The 17,842-nt window shown below is 36.7% G+C and overlaps 2 protein-coding genes across 4 annotated transcripts; both read right to left on the bottom strand.

The window, feature by feature from the left end:
* Positions 1-245: 245 nt before the first annotated feature.
* atp5mc3b (ATP synthase membrane subunit c locus 3b) lies at positions 246-2,611 on the bottom strand. The gene is made up of 5 exons (XM_079839938.1): positions 2,537-2,611; positions 2,240-2,327; positions 1,504-1,581; positions 823-1,013; positions 246-543 (listed from the first exon to the last, which is right to left on the bottom strand). The coding sequence occupies exons 2-5, from the start codon at positions 2,276-2,278 to the stop codon at positions 429-431; spliced, it is 423 nt and encodes a 140-aa protein (XP_079696064.1). The 5' UTR covers positions 2,279-2,327; positions 2,537-2,611; the 3' UTR covers positions 246-428.
* Positions 2,612-3,529: 918 nt separating this feature from the next.
* Positions 3,530-15,936, bottom strand: lnpk (lunapark, ER junction formation factor). 3 transcript variants are annotated; one of them, XM_079841882.1, is made up of 14 exons: positions 15,887-15,923; positions 15,399-15,447; positions 15,275-15,316; positions 13,387-13,574; positions 13,111-13,169; positions 12,957-12,997; positions 12,742-12,825; positions 12,053-12,104; positions 11,754-11,966; positions 6,839-6,944; positions 6,638-6,708; positions 6,340-6,504; positions 5,625-5,711; positions 3,556-4,536 (listed from the first exon to the last, which is right to left on the bottom strand). In XM_079841882.1, exons 2-14 carry the CDS (start codon positions 15,423-15,425, stop codon positions 4,352-4,354), a joined length of 1,320 nt encoding a protein of 439 aa, XP_079698008.1. In that variant the 5' UTR covers positions 15,426-15,447; positions 15,887-15,923; the 3' UTR covers positions 3,556-4,351. The 3 variants fall into 3 exon arrangements, with proteins under 3 accessions (XP_079698009.1, XP_079698010.1, XP_079698008.1); XM_079841883.1 differs by lacking the exon at positions 5,625-5,711 and having other exon boundaries at positions 3,530-4,536; positions 15,887-15,936; XM_079841884.1 differs by lacking the exons at positions 5,625-5,711; positions 15,887-15,923 and having other exon boundaries at positions 3,530-4,536; positions 15,399-15,654.
* Positions 15,937-17,842: the final 1,906 nt, after the last annotated feature.

The raw sequence follows: 17,842 nt of genomic DNA, 5'->3' as shown, positions 1-17,842 counted from the left end.
AGAAACCAAATTGTCTCAATTCTTTTCTATATGGATACAAGTCCATTTATAACCTACAAGAAAACAAAGTAATGTGTAAGATTTGAGCCATTTTAGGTCCAATTATTATGGCACTATTCACCTTAATGTGAATTGAAAAACAAAAGTAACTCCTTTTAAACATTCCCAAATAGCTTAATCTGCAAAAGGACAAGCATGTTCATTGATACCGGATTGCAACACAAAAGGCATTCCAACATTTTAAATAGTGAAATACATGTATTTATTCTGTATTTGGATACATTTTTACAATACATGTTTTTATTTTATCAGCTTTCAACAAAACTTGGAAAATGTACAATTTTATTGACACCAACACAGAACTCTTTCGGTAGCCAGTGTAAAACGCGTGTCGTCACAGCTGTAGGAAGAGGTGGACGGAGCAGTATTTACATGGCGAACAGAATGAGGAAAGCCACCATCAAACAGAAGAGACCCATAGCCTCGGACAGGGCAAATCCCAAGATAGCATATGAGAACAACTGCTGCTTCAGAGATGGGTTCCTGCGGGAGAGAAGGAGAGGTCAGGGGTCACTTATCACCTGGTCTCTGTAATGAAGTTGGCTTTATGTCATGGACAACAGTGTGATGCATGAAATGGGTCAGGATGAGTTGCTAAAGTTGAACTAAAACTGAATATGTCTTACAAAATACTACACTTGCATTGCAGCAATATTCACAAGAGCAGTTCTTATATTAACTTTAAAATATAACTCAGAATTTAATATATAGGAGGGAGACCATTTAGGGGTCATTTCAGTGGTTTGTGTTGGTCTAGTCTACCTGGCATATCCAATAATGAGACTGCCGAACACTGTTCCGATTCCAGCTCCTGAACCTGCCACTCCCACGGTGGCGGCACCAGCACCGATGAACTTGGCGGCTGTGTCGATGTCACGGCTTATGGCGCTTGTCTGAAAACCCCGCACTGCAACCTGGGAAGCGGCGGTCTGTGGCAGGAAGGCTGGGCTGGCCTTTAGAAGAGGACACGATAATCAAAATGAATGAACTGCAACAACCATCACTCGACAAAAAGAAATTGCATTGCAGATCAATTAAAACGACAAGTATGCATGCAAGTTCATATAATGAAGGAATTAATCTTAAAGGGATAGTTCACCCAAAAATTATTGAACCATTGACTGCCATAGTATTTTTCCCCCCCTACTATGGTAGTCAATGGTTGCTCTTTCTTCAAAATATTTTCTGTGTTCAGCAGAACAAAAACTCATAAGTTTGGAACAACTTGAGGGTGAGTAAATGACAATTCTCATTTTTGGGTGACCTATCCCTTTAAGGCGATATATAAATCCTTGCATTGACTTTACAGGGTTTCAAAAAAGCAACACAGAAAATGCATAACGCATCTTGCTTTCAAACTGCTGAAAGGACATTAAATGTCAATTTACAACAGCAAGCAAGTGCCAAAGATGTTAAAAATCTGCCAATACATAAAACACTCACCTCTGCAGAGCTGACATCTGGCCTGGAGAGCACAGAGGCAGAGAGTGGTCTGTACAGCGCCCTTGAGCCAGAGCGGACCTGAGACACAGATCAAAAAAGCCATTATCACACAAGACATACGATTACGTTCATTAGGAGTGCACTTCAGACTGACACACAAGGCCCAACTGTTGCTTCAGCACTTGAATGAAGTGACATGTCAAGGAAAATACATTTAATATGCTCTACATTTAGAAATTATACATGACATTTGGAACGTGACTTGTAAAATAGTCAATTAAACATAATACATTTATATTTAAAGAATTAGAAGGTGTGTGGCAAGTACAGTGCAAGAGGAAAGCAACAAACCAGGACATAACCACTGCAGCCTTGATTAAATCAACCATCACCACCCTTTTTACCATTTAGCTCTAATGTAATACAGGGAGTTCCGTTTTGTTTCACATTTCAGCCGTCCATGAAACATTATGGTTTGCTGTGAGATTGTTATAATGACCTTGACTTCGCTGGAATCGCAGTTCAGATGATAGCATTAGCAACACAACAACGATCAGCTGGCCATTGACATTAACCATAATGACATGCAGACACGAGTTTTGCAGCCGCAATTTTTTTTATTTAGACGCAAATAACGCATGTAAAACGGAAAGAGAATAAGAGCTCCAGGCCTCTGGCATAATTCTCTGACCATAGCCATTTTATTGCACCTGCAAAAATCACCATAAATACTCACCAGTGCGGGTGTGGACACGAACTTAGCACAGGCGTACATGTTTGATTGAGTTCGCTGACTGTGGTGAAGAATAAACCCGCGTCTGTATCTATGGAAAAAGACGAGTTTAAGGTCAATGGAATATCAGCGCTTTCAAAAAACTACCTGGCACTAAATAGCTGCTTTTGCAAAGGCAGTACAATCAGTAGAACTTGAAATGGAATAAATGATTTGAAAAAATATATCTAAAGCGTCATGATGGTATACGATTGTGACAATTTAGCTTCGCCGGTTCCCATTTAGCTCTTCTTCACTTACCCGGCTGCAGAGGTCGAACCGCTGAGGAGCTACTGCGCATGCCCGACCCTCTATTTAATGAAGCTCCCGGATGCATGAATGACGCGTTTGAAGGTCATTCAGTGGTGCTTTATTTAAAACTGCACTGAGGGCAAAGAAAACATACAACTGTTATTTACTGCCTTTTCACACATCTATCAGTGTTACAATATGTATAAGAGAGATGACAAGCAGATCCAGTTTTACTAGAGGAGTGTAATAAAATAAGGTGAAAGCACATAGACAACCTTTGTATATAAAATATACACAATGCTTAACATTCAGTACTGCTCATTTTTCTCATACTTACTTATAGGCTAAAGGATACACAAGAATATTATATACACATGACTAGGATCATGAGATAATTTCTAGTTTTCTATAAATATTTAAGGAGAAAATATAGCCAATTTTGAGGGGTTGTCATATTGCAATTTGCTGGTTTGATATTACACTAAACATATCTCAAAGAACACATTTGTGATTATTTTCAGGGTCTGTGAAATCGCATGTTGTCACCTATCAAAGGACAGAACAGAAATGTATAGGGAAAAACTGACTAGATTTTTGAGTTATTTGCATTGCTAGGGCACAAATCAAACATTGTATAACAAACTGAAATCTACTCTAAAATTATTTATCTATAATTTATTAGAATATTTGCTGAGGCACAAGTCTCAGAAACATTCATGTGTCTCACTTAGCCTTTCCATATTGTGCTTTTTAATTTCTAAAACATTAATTTGGTTGACTCCAATTTGCTGTCTAGCTACTGGAGAAAAAACTCCCATTTCATGATGATGTTTAAAGAATCGTGGTTTAGAAAAGGAACAGTGATTGGCATGTACAGTCTGTAAAAGCAGCAGACAAACTGATAATTCCAGTTTCAAAGCACATACATTTTGTGTTGCTGTTGAGATAAGAATCGAATCACCATGAACATGAAAATGAAATAACTAATGCAGAATGCAGAGGAACAATAATTGATGAACTACCAAACTATCATTATCGTCCATTTTTTTATTCATGAATAAATTCCAGTGTCACTTCTAACATCATTTGACTTGTAAAGCGTAAACAACAATACAGAAAACGATGTATGGAGACCAATTATTTGAACAGATTTTGCTATCTTGTAAACTGTGCAGTAAGTCACGTATTCTTAACCAGAAAGGCACAAAACAGTTGAATTATACACAAATAAGTAAACAAACCATTGGCCAGAAAAATACAAGCAATTAAAACAATTCAAAACAAAAGTAATAAATATTTAAGATTCAAAATAGTGCATTTGGCGCAAAAAAAGAAAAACAACGCTTTTGACAAAAGAGCGTATTTTTGTTCAGCTTTCACTTTGCAGATTTCAAATAATTCTGTAAACACAATGATAGCTAAACTCATAGCTATGAAAGCTAAACATTTCTTGCTACATGTTTTTGTTCTTATTTACTATGCAATATTGAGTGGTAACACTGTAAAATTATTTTAGTCTTCAACACTTTAGCAACTGCAGTTTGTTTTGAACAAACCATGCACAGGTATTGTACTGGGTGACATCACCACAATGGGCCACACCACACCATTAATATTACAAATTGTAATGCGATTAGCCCACTATATGTGAATGATGTGGTGCATATATAAATAAATTAGCAGTAAAAACTCTTAACAGCCTTCAGAATTACTAAGATGTACTAAATGAACATGCTGTAGAGAGAAGAAACAAAACATGCCAAAAACCAAAAGCTCTTGTGAACAGCGTTGATCATAAACATGTTTAAAATGCATTCAAACAGTTTAGTTTGATTCCTCCTCTTCTTTCTGCTGTTCCCCCTGAGCTCCAGCTTCTTCCTGTTGGACATCCTTTGAGGGGGACGGGCTACGTTGAGGCTGTGACACCTCTGCCTCGGTTTCATGTGCGACAGAGGGATCTTCAGCGGTGGAGTCCTGAGGGTCAGCACATGTAGTTCTTTCCACCTCATCTGTAAAAATGAAACAATGAAATAAAATAATTGGCACTGGGGACTTACACTCATAAGAGCCACGGTACTGTTGTGGGTGTGTCAGAAAGTATGCATATTAGGCCTGTTAATGCATTATAAAATAAGAATATAATTTGTGGCATTATTCATTGAGTATGGTAATACATGTTTAAAAGGAGCACAATACGCATGATCAAAACTGTAAATAAGATGATTATTGATTATACAAAAACAAAAATTAAGACAATGAACCATGCACTTAACGGTTTGAAAATAAGATTAATAAGAACGGTTTGAATATTCAGCATTTTAGACATTCAGTATCTAACCAAACATTCGACCATCTTGCTAAATTTAATATTAATCTTGCAGATATCTTCTTTTTGATTGCTATTCCTATTTGTATATAGAGAAAAATAAAATCTATTTGCATATAGAGCAAAAAATAGCTGAATGTCAAATGCATAATATTTTCATTAAGAGTTCAAATCACACATTAGAAGACATTTTTCAGATATACAGATAAGATTTGCAGCCATTTACAAACACACCTTCTCGCCTTGTAATGGTGACTGATTATTGTGTTGTGTGGTTTTGTGTATGAGAGGGAATAGAAAATGATTGCAATCATGATTATGTTACCCATAGTAACTGAAAAGAGCAGGTGAAAACTTTAGCACCAAGGCATCATGCAGTGCATACACTACTGGTCAGAAGATTGGGATGAGTAAGATTTGTATTGAATTAAATGAATACTTTTATTCAGCAAGGACACATTAAATTGATCAAAAGTGACAGTAAATATATTTATCATGTTACAAAACAAATCTATTTCAAATAAACTTTTTTAGGTTTCTATTCATCAAAAGACCATAACAAACAACAAAAAATATTTTAAAAGAAAATGGTTATTTTAAGTTGAAATAATATTTCTAAATATTTAAAATTTACTGCATTTTTGATCAAACAAATGCAGCCTTGGTGAGCATAAGACACTTTCAAAAACAATAGAAAAATCACACCGACACCAAACTTTTGAATGGCAGAGTATGTGTAAGTAAAGTGAGTCTGCGTGGAGCTTCTGGGACCTGAGTGAATTCTCTTGAAACTATGAACTTTACTCCAGGGGGTGCCAGAGTGTGAAACCCGAGGGGAGCGGGCCGAGACAATACGGTCTAAAATACACAAATAAAATAAAATACAACATACATTCATACATACACTAACATACAAATGATAAATGTAAAGGATTTCAAAACTGCATGTATTGACTTTCAAAGTTGTTTGCTCTCCTCTTGGAGGCTTTCCAGTTGCAGTTTCAAGACAAATGTGACCCTGGACCCAAAAACCAGTCATAAGTCACACGGGTATATATGTGGCAATAGCCAACAATACATTGTATGGGTCAAAATTATTGAATCTTTTATGCCAAAAATCATTAGGATATTAAGTAAAGATCCTGTTTCATGAAGATATTTTGTAAATTTCCTGTCGTAAATATATAAAAAATTATTATTAGTAGTAATATGCATTGCTAAGGATTTCATTTGGACAACTGTAAAGGCGATTTTCTCAGTATTTAGATTTTTTTGCACCCTCAGATTCCAGATTTTCATAGTTGTATAGTTGTAATAGTTGTATCTCTGCCAAATATTGTCATATCCTAACAAACCATATATCAATGGAAAGCTTATTTATTCAGCTGATGAAAATTTGTGGTCCAGGGTCAAAAATGGCATGACAAAATGGCCCAATGATTTTATGAGATCATCATAATGATGTCACTGGCTGTCAGCAGAATACCTTCAGGGGCATCACTGTCCTCTGGTGTCTCGGTGGCGGCAGAAGATTGTGTTTCAGGAGATTCAGAGCGAAGCCTGCGCTCAAAACTGAACTCTGGGAGTCTGGGTGCCTGGGGGCGTGTTTTTCTTGCCGGGTTCATGAAGTAGCAATAAGCACAACGGAATGCTGTAACATTAAAACATCACACGTGAGTATCAAAAAAAGAGGATCCTTGGGTAAGGAAACACCACACTATCATTTTGAGTATCCTCAGGAAAAAAAGTGCACAGTTCCATAATGTGCTCTGACAGGCTCTTACCTACATACTCAAATTCCTCCTTCAAAGCCATACCATTGTGGGAAAAACACTGCTGGCAAATCAATGCATATCTGAATGTATAAGGATAAATGGGGGAAAGGCAAGAGACAAATCATTCTCACATGTACTGACATAATTATGGCCAGTAGAGTGTTCAGTGTGTTTCTCTGAGTAGCTTGAATGTCAAGCCGGTTGTCATACCTGTTCTGAGGTCCATCTCCAACCAAATACTCAATGACTCTGTCCACAGAGCTACGCTCTCGTGGAAGAATGGGTCGAGCAAGAGGTGGCCCAGGGGGATGCATACCTGGAATGATCAAGAACATAATCAACACTTCATCATTGCACAAATCAGAAAACGACATGCCAGAACTTCAAAATAATGCAAATGACATCAAATATGGCAAAGCAGTGAGAAGTCTATAATATTCAGTCTGTTTAAGCGCCAGGAATGCAGTTATCCTCGATTAAGAAGCTAGGAATACGTTTTAATACAGGCTTAAACTGTATGAATCCCTTTATAAACACTTAAAGGGATAGTTCACTTAAAAATGTATTCTAAATTAATTTCCTCACCCTCATGCCATTCCAAACCTGTATGACTTTCTTCTGTGGAACATAAAAATATATTTTTTAAAGAAATGTCTAATTTTTGTTTTGTCCATACATTGGAAGTCAATAGTAATCAAAACTGGATATCAACATTCTTCAAAATATCTATTGTGTTCTGCAGAAGAAAGAACGTTTAAAAGGTCAGGAAGGAAATGAAGGTGACAGAATTTTCACTTCGAGCCAACTATTGCTTTAGAAAATAACACCTTCATGATGGCCATAAATTGAGTACTTTTGCACACTTTTATATGTAAACATTTATTAAAGAGAAATTGCAGCTAAAACTAAGGACGCACAATATATCGAGTATCAACCTATATTACAGTTTGGAACATGTATTTAGTAATAGTCAATATTGATTAATTATGCATGCTCATTTCCCTGACTTTGTACATTTACTCACTTAAAATGTATCTAATAATAATAATAATTGAATAGCATATCTCAAAACAAATATCCATTTTCTTCTCCATATCCAACCATCTGTACATAATTTTGTAATGCATTTAAATTATTTGTAGTATTTAAATGATTGACTTTGTCACTTATTTAGTTAATCTTATTTCTTATTTATCTCAGCCATTTATCATTTAAAAAAATATTAGCAGTGCATTTCAATCAAAAGCACAGCCATTATGATAAAAGACACCAATGTTCATAAAACAGGTACATCTATTCAAGAAACACGCAACTTTTTGAGACTTTAGCTAATTCACCGTATCCCCCAGAGTTAGATAAATACATACCTACCATTCTCATCTCCTTGCGTGCCATAACTCTAGGATATATACACACCCACTGCTAGCCTAGCTTAGCACAAAGACTGGAGGTAAACGGCTCCAGATAGCCTACTGCTCAATAAGTGACAAAATAACGGCAACATTTTCCTATTTTCATGTTGTGATGTGTATAGTTACATCGTAACTAAGACCAACGAAGGAAAATTAAAAGTTGCGATTTTCTAGACCGATATGGTTAGGGACTATTCTCTCATTCCTGCGTAATAATCAAGGAACTTTTCAATGATATTACGCAGCGCCTGAAAATAGTCCCCAGCATGCTCTCTGTACAAGCAGGTTGTCACGTTGGTTATGTTGACGGAAGTAAGCCTATTTTCAGGCGCTGGGTAATATCATTGCGCTGCTGCACCCACGGTACGGCAGCAAAGTTCCTTGATTATTACGCAGGAATGAGTATAGTTCCTAGCCATATCAGTCTAGAACAGTGTTACTCATTGCGCAGCTCGCAAGCCTCATGCGGCTCGCCCAGCTTAATTTGCGGCTCGCATGGCAGTAAATACGGTGAAATGATCATGCAGTGAATACATACATTTCTTAAAAACAAGCAGGGCTATAACATAACCCATTAAAAACTCAAAGTGTCTGCTATATAACAAACAATTTATATTTAAAAAAAAATACCCCAAAACAGCGGCATTACAAGATGGAAATATAGACTAGAAAGGATATTTAAACTTGCTCTGCCTCACATCCATGACTCACAGCAGAGTTTTGGCTGCCTCCCAGCTTTTAACGCCGAATGTGCGCTTATTGATCAACACGTTCTCATGAAATACTTATTTATTACACAAATTGTATTTATTGTGCGATTTATACGCCAAAATGACTTTTTACGTGCATATGATACGCATTGTCAACTAGGATTACGCGCCAGCATCATGAGTTTTCACGAGTTCTCTTTCGCTCTTGAACAAACTATAACACACAGAATTATGCCTAAATGTTCGTTTTGTCGAGTATCCTCATAAGAACAGTATTAAATGAGTTAAATAACGTCTAATAAACTAATAAAGACGTGTGTGACAGCGTGTCAGATCCGCATCATGTTCGGTTGCGGCAGATCTTAAAGGAACAGCAGCGACTAATGATATCTGGTCAGGGCTCGACATTAAGCCTGTTCATCAAGTAAATCTGTCATTCACTTGTCCGAGTAAAACATTTGCTTGTCCGGATTTTTTTTGTAAATATAATCTATACTGAAGCAATATTCTCACCAGTGTTTAATCAGCTTGACATATTTAAATATGCATATTTGTCATATTTGTACCTTTTTATAAAGGGCATTTTTCCATAATCTTATTAAATATAGGGTATGCTTCGGCTTTCCTTTTATATTCTTAAATTTGATCAATAAATTAAATTAGAATAAGACACTATAGGCTGTTACCAATCAAATTAAATCATTTACACTGAAAAATTACAACTGCATTAAATAATGTTATGAGATTATTTTAAATATTTTTGAATATACAAATAAGAAATGTTGGAATGATGAAACTAAACCACCAGTAGGTGGCAGCATGTGACCGTCTTAATGAGCGAGTCATTGAGTCGATTCAGTGAAACGGCTGAATCATTCAAGAATTTGGCGGTCGTTTACGAATAGGCCATTGAATCTTTGATTCAACCGATTCATTAAAACGCTGAATCATTCACTAACACGCACTGTTGCTGTGAGATGCGTTACGGTTCTGCTCGCTGCTGAAATAGAACAAAAACAGTCCATATTGCTTCTAAAATGTAAGTGACTTAATGTTAAATTGTTTACGGAACTGGCGTTTGAAATCAGTGTCATTGTAAGTCGTGATGGTATTCAGGAAAACAACATGTATGTTATAAATATAAAAACTGCACAATTTTAACTGTGTATGTTAGCTGAGTTTCTGTGTGTGAGCGGCGCTCATTTGTTTTCGATTTTCTCCTCGAGAGGCTGTGTGAGCCTCAACAGCACAGCCTTGTTAACGTCAGTTCGTTTTTTATTATCCACTATCGATCGCCACTTACACTAACTGAATGCAGAATCATTATTGCACTTTGGTGATTCCCTAGTTATTTTTTGTTTTGACGTTTTAACCAGGATACTTGTCCGTCGGGTCGGGCAAGTAAAATTGTTTTTCACTTGCCCCTTTAAAACTCCACTTGTCCCGGACAAGCGTTAATGTAGAGCCCTGCTGTTATTAATGTTCATCACTCACTACTCTTGACAAAATAACTTTTGTAGCTTTAATAAGGATTAATCTATATTTAATTCATAATAAGTTTGAAGCCTAATAAATGTTTAAAAAATTCAGTTCACACTGTAATATTGAATGGCTATAATTAATGTTTAAAGGTCCCGTTTTTCGTGTTTTTTTGAAGCTTTGATTGTGTTTACAGTGTGCAATATAACATGTGTTAATGTTTCATGTGTAAAAAAACACAGTATTTTTCACACAATTTACTTATCTGTATACCGCTGTTTTCACTGTCCTCAAAACGGCCTGAGAATTTCCTCGTTCTATGAAGTCCCTCCTTCAGAAATACGTATCGAGTTCTGATTGTGCCAGCGATTCCCGTGTTGTGATTCGACAGCAGCTTAGCCCACGTTGCCCGAGAAGGCCACGCCTCTTACCATAACGGGGAGATGAACGCACTCAAACTACAGCCCCTGAAGGCCAAACAAAGGTGATTTGACTCCGGGATGAAAATAACAGCGTCTGATGGCGACAAACGCAACCGAACCCGAACCGGACCGAGCGCAACACTCCCTCTTCTCCACGAGGGAGCAACAAGACCATGCCCCCTTTTCCGCGTATTCTTGTGGGCGGAGGTTAGTCAACAAACTGCTCTACTGACGTAATTAAAGCAGGAAATACCAGGATGTAGTCCAACCCGGCCGTTCGCTGTAGGCTTTGAAAGGGAACTTCTGTTAAATAAAATATCTCGCTTGGCATTGAACTTTGAGCTTTATAATTTTACAGGCGTTATTTATGCTCTAACAGCAACATTACACACTAACTAAAGTTTGAAAAATGGGATCACGAAGAACAGGACCTTTAAAATTAGGGGAAAAACTATTTCATAGAGACATCAGTATCAGTGATACTGGCCTTCATTCATAAAAAACAAATATTGCCATTGAACAAATATTTAAAATATACTGTCTTTGTTTTCCTCCATTAATTTGGTGATTTACTGTGAAATTATTACATCATTAAATATATATAATTAATAATGTATTTATGACTGGATGTAACTTTTGATACTTTGCGTTAAAAGTGGCTCTCTCCTATTGATTTTGTCCAATCACTGTGGCTCTCCTGAAAAAAATAGCGTAGACCACTGGTCTAGAAAATCGCTACTTTTCATTTTCTGTCGGCCTTAGTAAACGATGTAACGTTATTTTGGAGTTATTTTGTCACTTATTGAGCAGTAGGCTAGCTGGAGCCGTTTACCTCCAGTCTTTGTGCTAAGCTAGGCTAGTGGTGGGTGCGCCAGACAGAGTTATGGCACACACTGAGATGAGAATGGTATGTATGGACTTATCTAACTCTGGGGGATACGGTGAATAAGATAAAGTTCCAAAAAGTCGGCGTGTTCCTTTAACATGAAATTCAACTGATATATTATCTGCTATTTTATCAGAATTTCACATCTGTTTTACAATATTCATTTACTAATCCATGCAAGGACGTGTAAGTACTATAAGTATGAGTGTACCAAACCTGATCCAGGTCCTGGTGAATAGGGATTCATGCTTCTTCTCATCATTTGTTGTGGTGTTTCTGCCTGGCTCGCTCCGGCCGGACTGGCTCCAGACCCGGCCAGCCCTTTCTCTGGAGGTCCTCCTGGGGCAGCACGAAGGGGTGTGCCTCCTGGGGTCATGAGACCGTGTGCAGGCCCGGGAGTTGCCATGCCAACATGCCGCTGACGTAGATCTGGATGTAATGAGTGTATAGAGTGCATTGTGCATACAGAAAACACACCAACTTGTTCAAAAAAAACAAACTCAGTAAATACAAACCTTGTCCTGGTCTAGGGGTCATGTGAGGTCTGACTGGAGTGGCTTCTGCTTCCTGTAAAAAACAAACCAAGAATTCATCCACCACAACTCATATTAAACATGTTTCAAACATAAATCCCAACATCTGTTTGAAACCCTATTCAAGCTTTAAAGGGATAGTTTTAAAATTAAAATTCTCTTTCATCATTTACTCACCCTCACGCCATCCTGGAGATTTTTAGGAAAATAATTGCTCTCTGTGAGTCTATATAATGCCATTGAAAGGATGCCGCTTGGTCAATGTTCAAAAAGCTACACACAGCGATGGTAAAAACGATAGGTGTGTAAGAAAAATATTTTTTTTTTAAACTAAATGATTTTAAATCATTGCTTCTGGTCTTCTGTCTTACGAGCGTTCACGAGGGATGTTTTTCTTACACACACCTATCGTTTAACTTCAGAAGACTTTGATTGATCCACTGAGGTCGTACGGAGTACCGTCACAATCGCTGTGTGTGGTTTTTCAAGCGTCAACCAAGCAGCACCCATTCACTTGCATTATATGGACTCACAGAGATTATTTTATTAAAAATCTTTGTTTGTGTTTATCTGAAGAATGAAAGTCATATACATCGAGGATGGCATGAGGGCGAGAATTGTCATTTTTGGATGAGCTATCCCTTTAATATTAATATTAAGACTGCACTTACTGCTTTCTTCTTAGATTCTGGATCGAATCTCTCCAATATGAGTTTAGCATTTTTGTAGGTCTCCGTTTCCATCACCTCCTCAAGCTGACAAAAACAGAATTCATTTGTTTTATGGAACATACAGACAATTTTAATCATCTGGAATATTAGAACCCCTTAAACAAGCTTAGCTCCTTAGATAGCTTCTGTTCTAATGTGTCTGAAATCACACTTACCATTTTCCGTTTCTGTGTTTTTAAATCATCTAATTTTTCATCTGAAGCAGAAGAAACCATAAAAGCAATCAATCTCTAAAGCTATTCACTAAAAGGAACAGACTCAAAAACATCAAAATCTTAAGATGAAGAAAACAACAAAAAATAAGCCTACTGTTTCTCTCTGTGCGTTTGGAGAAAAGGAAGATGAGCACTTTTCGTAGTAGTAACACTCTATGAAGAAACGGAAATAATCAAATTAAGCAAGAGAACAAAACTATAGTTGTCAATACAATAACATCTATTATACCTTTAAAAATAGGTATAATAGAATGCAATACATATAACGTGTAATAATAAGTAATACATGCGTAATTACATCTGCTGCACTAAATAGTAATACAATAAGCATGCTTGATATCATTGTCCAGTAATAATACTTAGGACTCACAGTGCTGGAAAGGCCAGCAGAGGCAGGGCAGTGATGATGCGAGCGCTCCACTGCTCAGGGAAGTACAGGTAATACACACACAGACATATGATCAGATACAAAGCAGACGAGTAGAAGAGAAGCCGGCCCACCCACAACTTCAGCAAGCGCTGATTCTTTGTCCGGAACTCCTCAAGGTCTTTTATGTCCTATGGATTCAAGGAATAGTGCAATATTGTAAGTTCATAAGCAATGCCATTATGTTAAATGCTTTGTGAGCTTTTTGACTTGAGTATATCTGAGCGAGGTCTGATATCAACAGTGTACAGTCTGATTCAAAGAGCGGCCTCTCCATCTTTAGATTTTTTAAAGAAACAGTGGGAAGAGGATTTGGGAAGTGTAGTCGCAGAAACAGTCTGGCAATCAGCCATTAGACATGGACTACTGCAATGTAAGATAATCCATAGGCTACACTTTTCTAGAAGTAAACTGGCAAGAATATTCCCAGAAATAGACCCAACATGTTCTAGATGTCACAGATACGAGGCCACTTTGGGTCATATGTTTTGGACAAGCCCAGTTCTAGGACTTGTAGACTTGTAGTGTAGGTTTTTTGTCTGTTTGTTTTGTTTTCCAATTATGTTTGCGATGTTGTATTAACATTTGAATTTGGTGTTATTGTAGTTCAAATGTTTTGTCTAAAATGTTAAATGCTTTGTAAGGTAACGCAAAAAGCTTAATATGTTGTCATTTAATCCCATAAAGCCTACTGTATTATATTTCAAATGAATTTCTAATTATCATCAAAACTTTGCTAAAGAACCTGATGTACACAATCTTATACATGCCTTCTGTCGTCTGATTGATAGTTCATACCTTGTTTGTAGAGCAAAAGTATTTTAGTATAATTGTAAAAATGTCCACCTTCAGGACATGTGTCCTGATCTTTTACACGTGTCTTGATCTTTTAATCAGATTTTGGTTTTGTTATTAATTTTTCAAGATTAACATCTATCAATCATAATTGTTTTGCAATGCATTATGCATTTCAGAGTTTTGATCATGAAAGTAAGCTTTTTATTATTGGGAGACATAGAGCGACAATATATGCATTTTATGCAAGTAGTCTCAATTATCTTGCTTTGTGGCCATATACATATCAGCAACTGCATCAAATTGCAACAGTTTGGGCCTCTGAATAAAATGTGTTTTTCCATCTTGAGTACTAAATGGTCCATAAATGCCTGTTGTATCAAATATGACACAAAAAATAAAAGGCATACGCAAATGGTTTTTTTACATTCCCTTTTATATTTTGTCTATAGTTTAAACTGAAAACTGTTCCATTTTAAAAAAAAATTAAAGAAATTGTGACTTATTTTATATATCAGGCTTGAGGCTTTATCCCATTTTATTAGTTAAATAAGGTAAAGTTTAAATGGCACAAATAACAGATTTGTCGCAGTGTGCCATGTTACAGCATGCCATTAAAAAATCCTAAACACAACATAAATCGGTGAAACATTGACCCTGTCAATGCAGAACCGGTTACTACTGAATGTGGCTCTGTAAGCTCTGTTAGTTACAGTTGAAAGTTCGGGGTGAAATTAAACATAACAGCCCTGTGGTATTGCAAAGTGCATTCCAATAGCTCACTTTAAACCAAATCAGTGACCACTACTGGGCAGTTAAGGTCAACCGCAGCAATCCAGCAAACAGGTGGTCCTGTCAATACAGTCTCCAGACAGGCGGAGGCTTTGGGAGGAGAGCCAGGAATGAGTATAGCAAGGCAATGCAGCCAGTACTAGAGTTCAGATGATGACATACAGATCTGTGATGTGTGATAAGGTCACAATGGCTGAAAGAACTCTGTGGGTTTGAAAGGGCAGGACAACAGGTGGGAACATACCTTATCCAGTGACTCTAGAAGTTCCACAGTGGAAGGTTTAGTCTGTAAAAACATAACGATTACATTATTGAGAAGGGCTATATAAAGGGTTTGGGAAAAATGGCAATAAGAGTGACATACACACCTTCCACCGTGAAATTATGGCTCCCATTGTCAGAACGGCAAATCCAGAGCTTAAAGCAGAAACAAAACCTCTCTAATAACGCTTACAACACACCCACAGCCTGTAATGCATATTAAGAAACAATCCCGTCTTGGAATTGGGATCAGAATTGGGATCAGTCATTCAATCAACAACATGGCTTGGAAAAGCAAACCCCAAACGAATACCAAGCCTGTACATTCACCTGACAAATAAGAAAACATTGCAACTCTTATTCTGGAATGGGCTAACCCATGCAAGAATAAGAGTTGCAATGTTTTATTACAACAACATGGACTGACAGGCAGAAAACACCAGCCCTGCCTTTTTACCAGCATACAACTGTCCTGGATCTAATTAGCTCAATGGAAAACGGTAAGCAGTGTGATGTAAACATATTTTCATTACGTTAATATTCGGTGGAGCATATTATAAAACAAACATTTGCAAGAGTTCACTCGTTAACTTGCCTTTAAACAGAGATGGGAGGCTGAGCCCGAGCCTGTGACGGTGACGTAATAAGAGGTTTTCGGAAGTTAATTTAAACCTTCAAAATAAAAGCCCCGTAGCGTACAGTTAAAAGCCTTGCACCTAAATATCGCATATAAACATGATAATTAGTCTATTTATGAATTGTGTTTTGAATTTACGAATCAGATTTTGTAAATGTAAATTGTGCTGTGCTTTTATGAATTTTGTTTTGTAAATGTATTATTTTTGAGGCTATAGGACATCTTTGAAAGTGTGTTGGATGTACATGATCGTGTAGGCCTACATCGGTCCCACATGAATCAATTAATTTAAACATAATTTGTTATTTGATGTAACTTCAACATCATTGGAATTAAATAATTTTAAGTGACCGAATGAAGGAATCTCAAGTGAAATGTATAAGGCTCCCTGACATGATGCAGGCATTCAATTTCATACATTCACTCATCCGATATAATTTCACATATTTTGATGCAACATAGTCCTAACTTCATTATAATACTGCACTAGCTAGCAAGCAATATCAAACATTAGCATATAAAATGCAAAATATGAATACCTCCCACAGCAAAGCAGTTATGACATTTGTTGGCTTTATATTGATTAGTCCACCGACTAAACAAATGTCCCACTCTTACTGTACTTTAAATTGTTCTAATAATTCCAACATTGAACATTAAACACTAAACACTATCAAGACTCCCCTTTCTCATCTTGCTCAAAAATACATAAAACACGTTTACATATAAAATAACAACATTTATACTCTCTCACGATTTAGCCATATGCAAAGCATGCTGGGAACCAACAAGCCCCGCCCAGTTTCAATTAATGCAACACAAATCAAATCTCAACACAAACGGATTAAGTAATCTTCAATTTGACATAGCCTATATTTAAGTGGATTGAACACAATAAAATTAAATTCGGACAAAATGTATAGCAATTGTGTTGCTTTGGCTTTTTAACTAAGCAATTTGAACAAGCAGCAAAAATCTTTACAACAACAATAATAAACTGGTATAAGACCAGGAATTTAGCTGGCCAATTAAAATGTTTACCCCAATAGGCCACTATATTGAACTAAAATGGGTCACTTTGGCGTATAAAGAGATATTGATCGTTAATTTATAGTATACTGTTCGCTATCGAAAAGAATCTCAATTCAAACCTATATATATTTATTGTCAATGCAGTATAGCCAAAGGCTAAATGTGTGCATGCTATAACCACCACACACACACACACACACACACACACACACACACACACACACACACACACACACACACACACACACACACACACACACACACACACACACACACACTCATACTCATGCTTAATTTATTACTGATGGAAGTAGGGGGAAATTAATGCAATTAGCCTACACGTAAAATTACAATTTAAAATATGCCTTAAATTGTATGTCATAAATGCTGCTTAAAAATTTACCGTGCGATACACTGTCTCTCTCACGCACGCGCGCACATCAACGTAAAAATGAATTTAAATATAACGAATGTTTAATGTTATAGGCTGTATACTGTTATAAATTGTTCTTATTCTAATGCACAAATATTAATCGTGCCTCAACCCCCTCCCTGCAGACCCGCACACATATTTTAACACCTTTATATTGCCAAGAGTTTTTTTTTTTTTTTTCCTAATGTCAAGCTATAAATGAAATTGACCATGATTGTAGTTAAAATTGCAATTATGTTTAAAGTTATTTCAAGATAACAGGGAGAGATGCACCCACCTCTGCTCAAGCCTGGAAAAAAAATCATACAGGACCACAGCTATAGCACGTTTAATGATGAGATGTAAAATGACTTGAGAATATTTGTACAGACCCATTTTAGCTGAATACGTGTTGGAAAAGGGTCATTTTTTATATTTATGTGGGACTTGGGCTTTTACCTTTTTCATAA

The sequence above is a fragment of the Gobio gobio genome (assembly GCF_949357685.1).
Source record: "Gobio gobio genome assembly, chromosome: 17".
Lineage (NCBI taxonomy): Eukaryota > Metazoa > Chordata > Actinopteri > Cypriniformes > Gobionidae > Gobio > Gobio gobio.
This window is presented reverse-complemented; position numbering and strand designations above follow the sequence as displayed.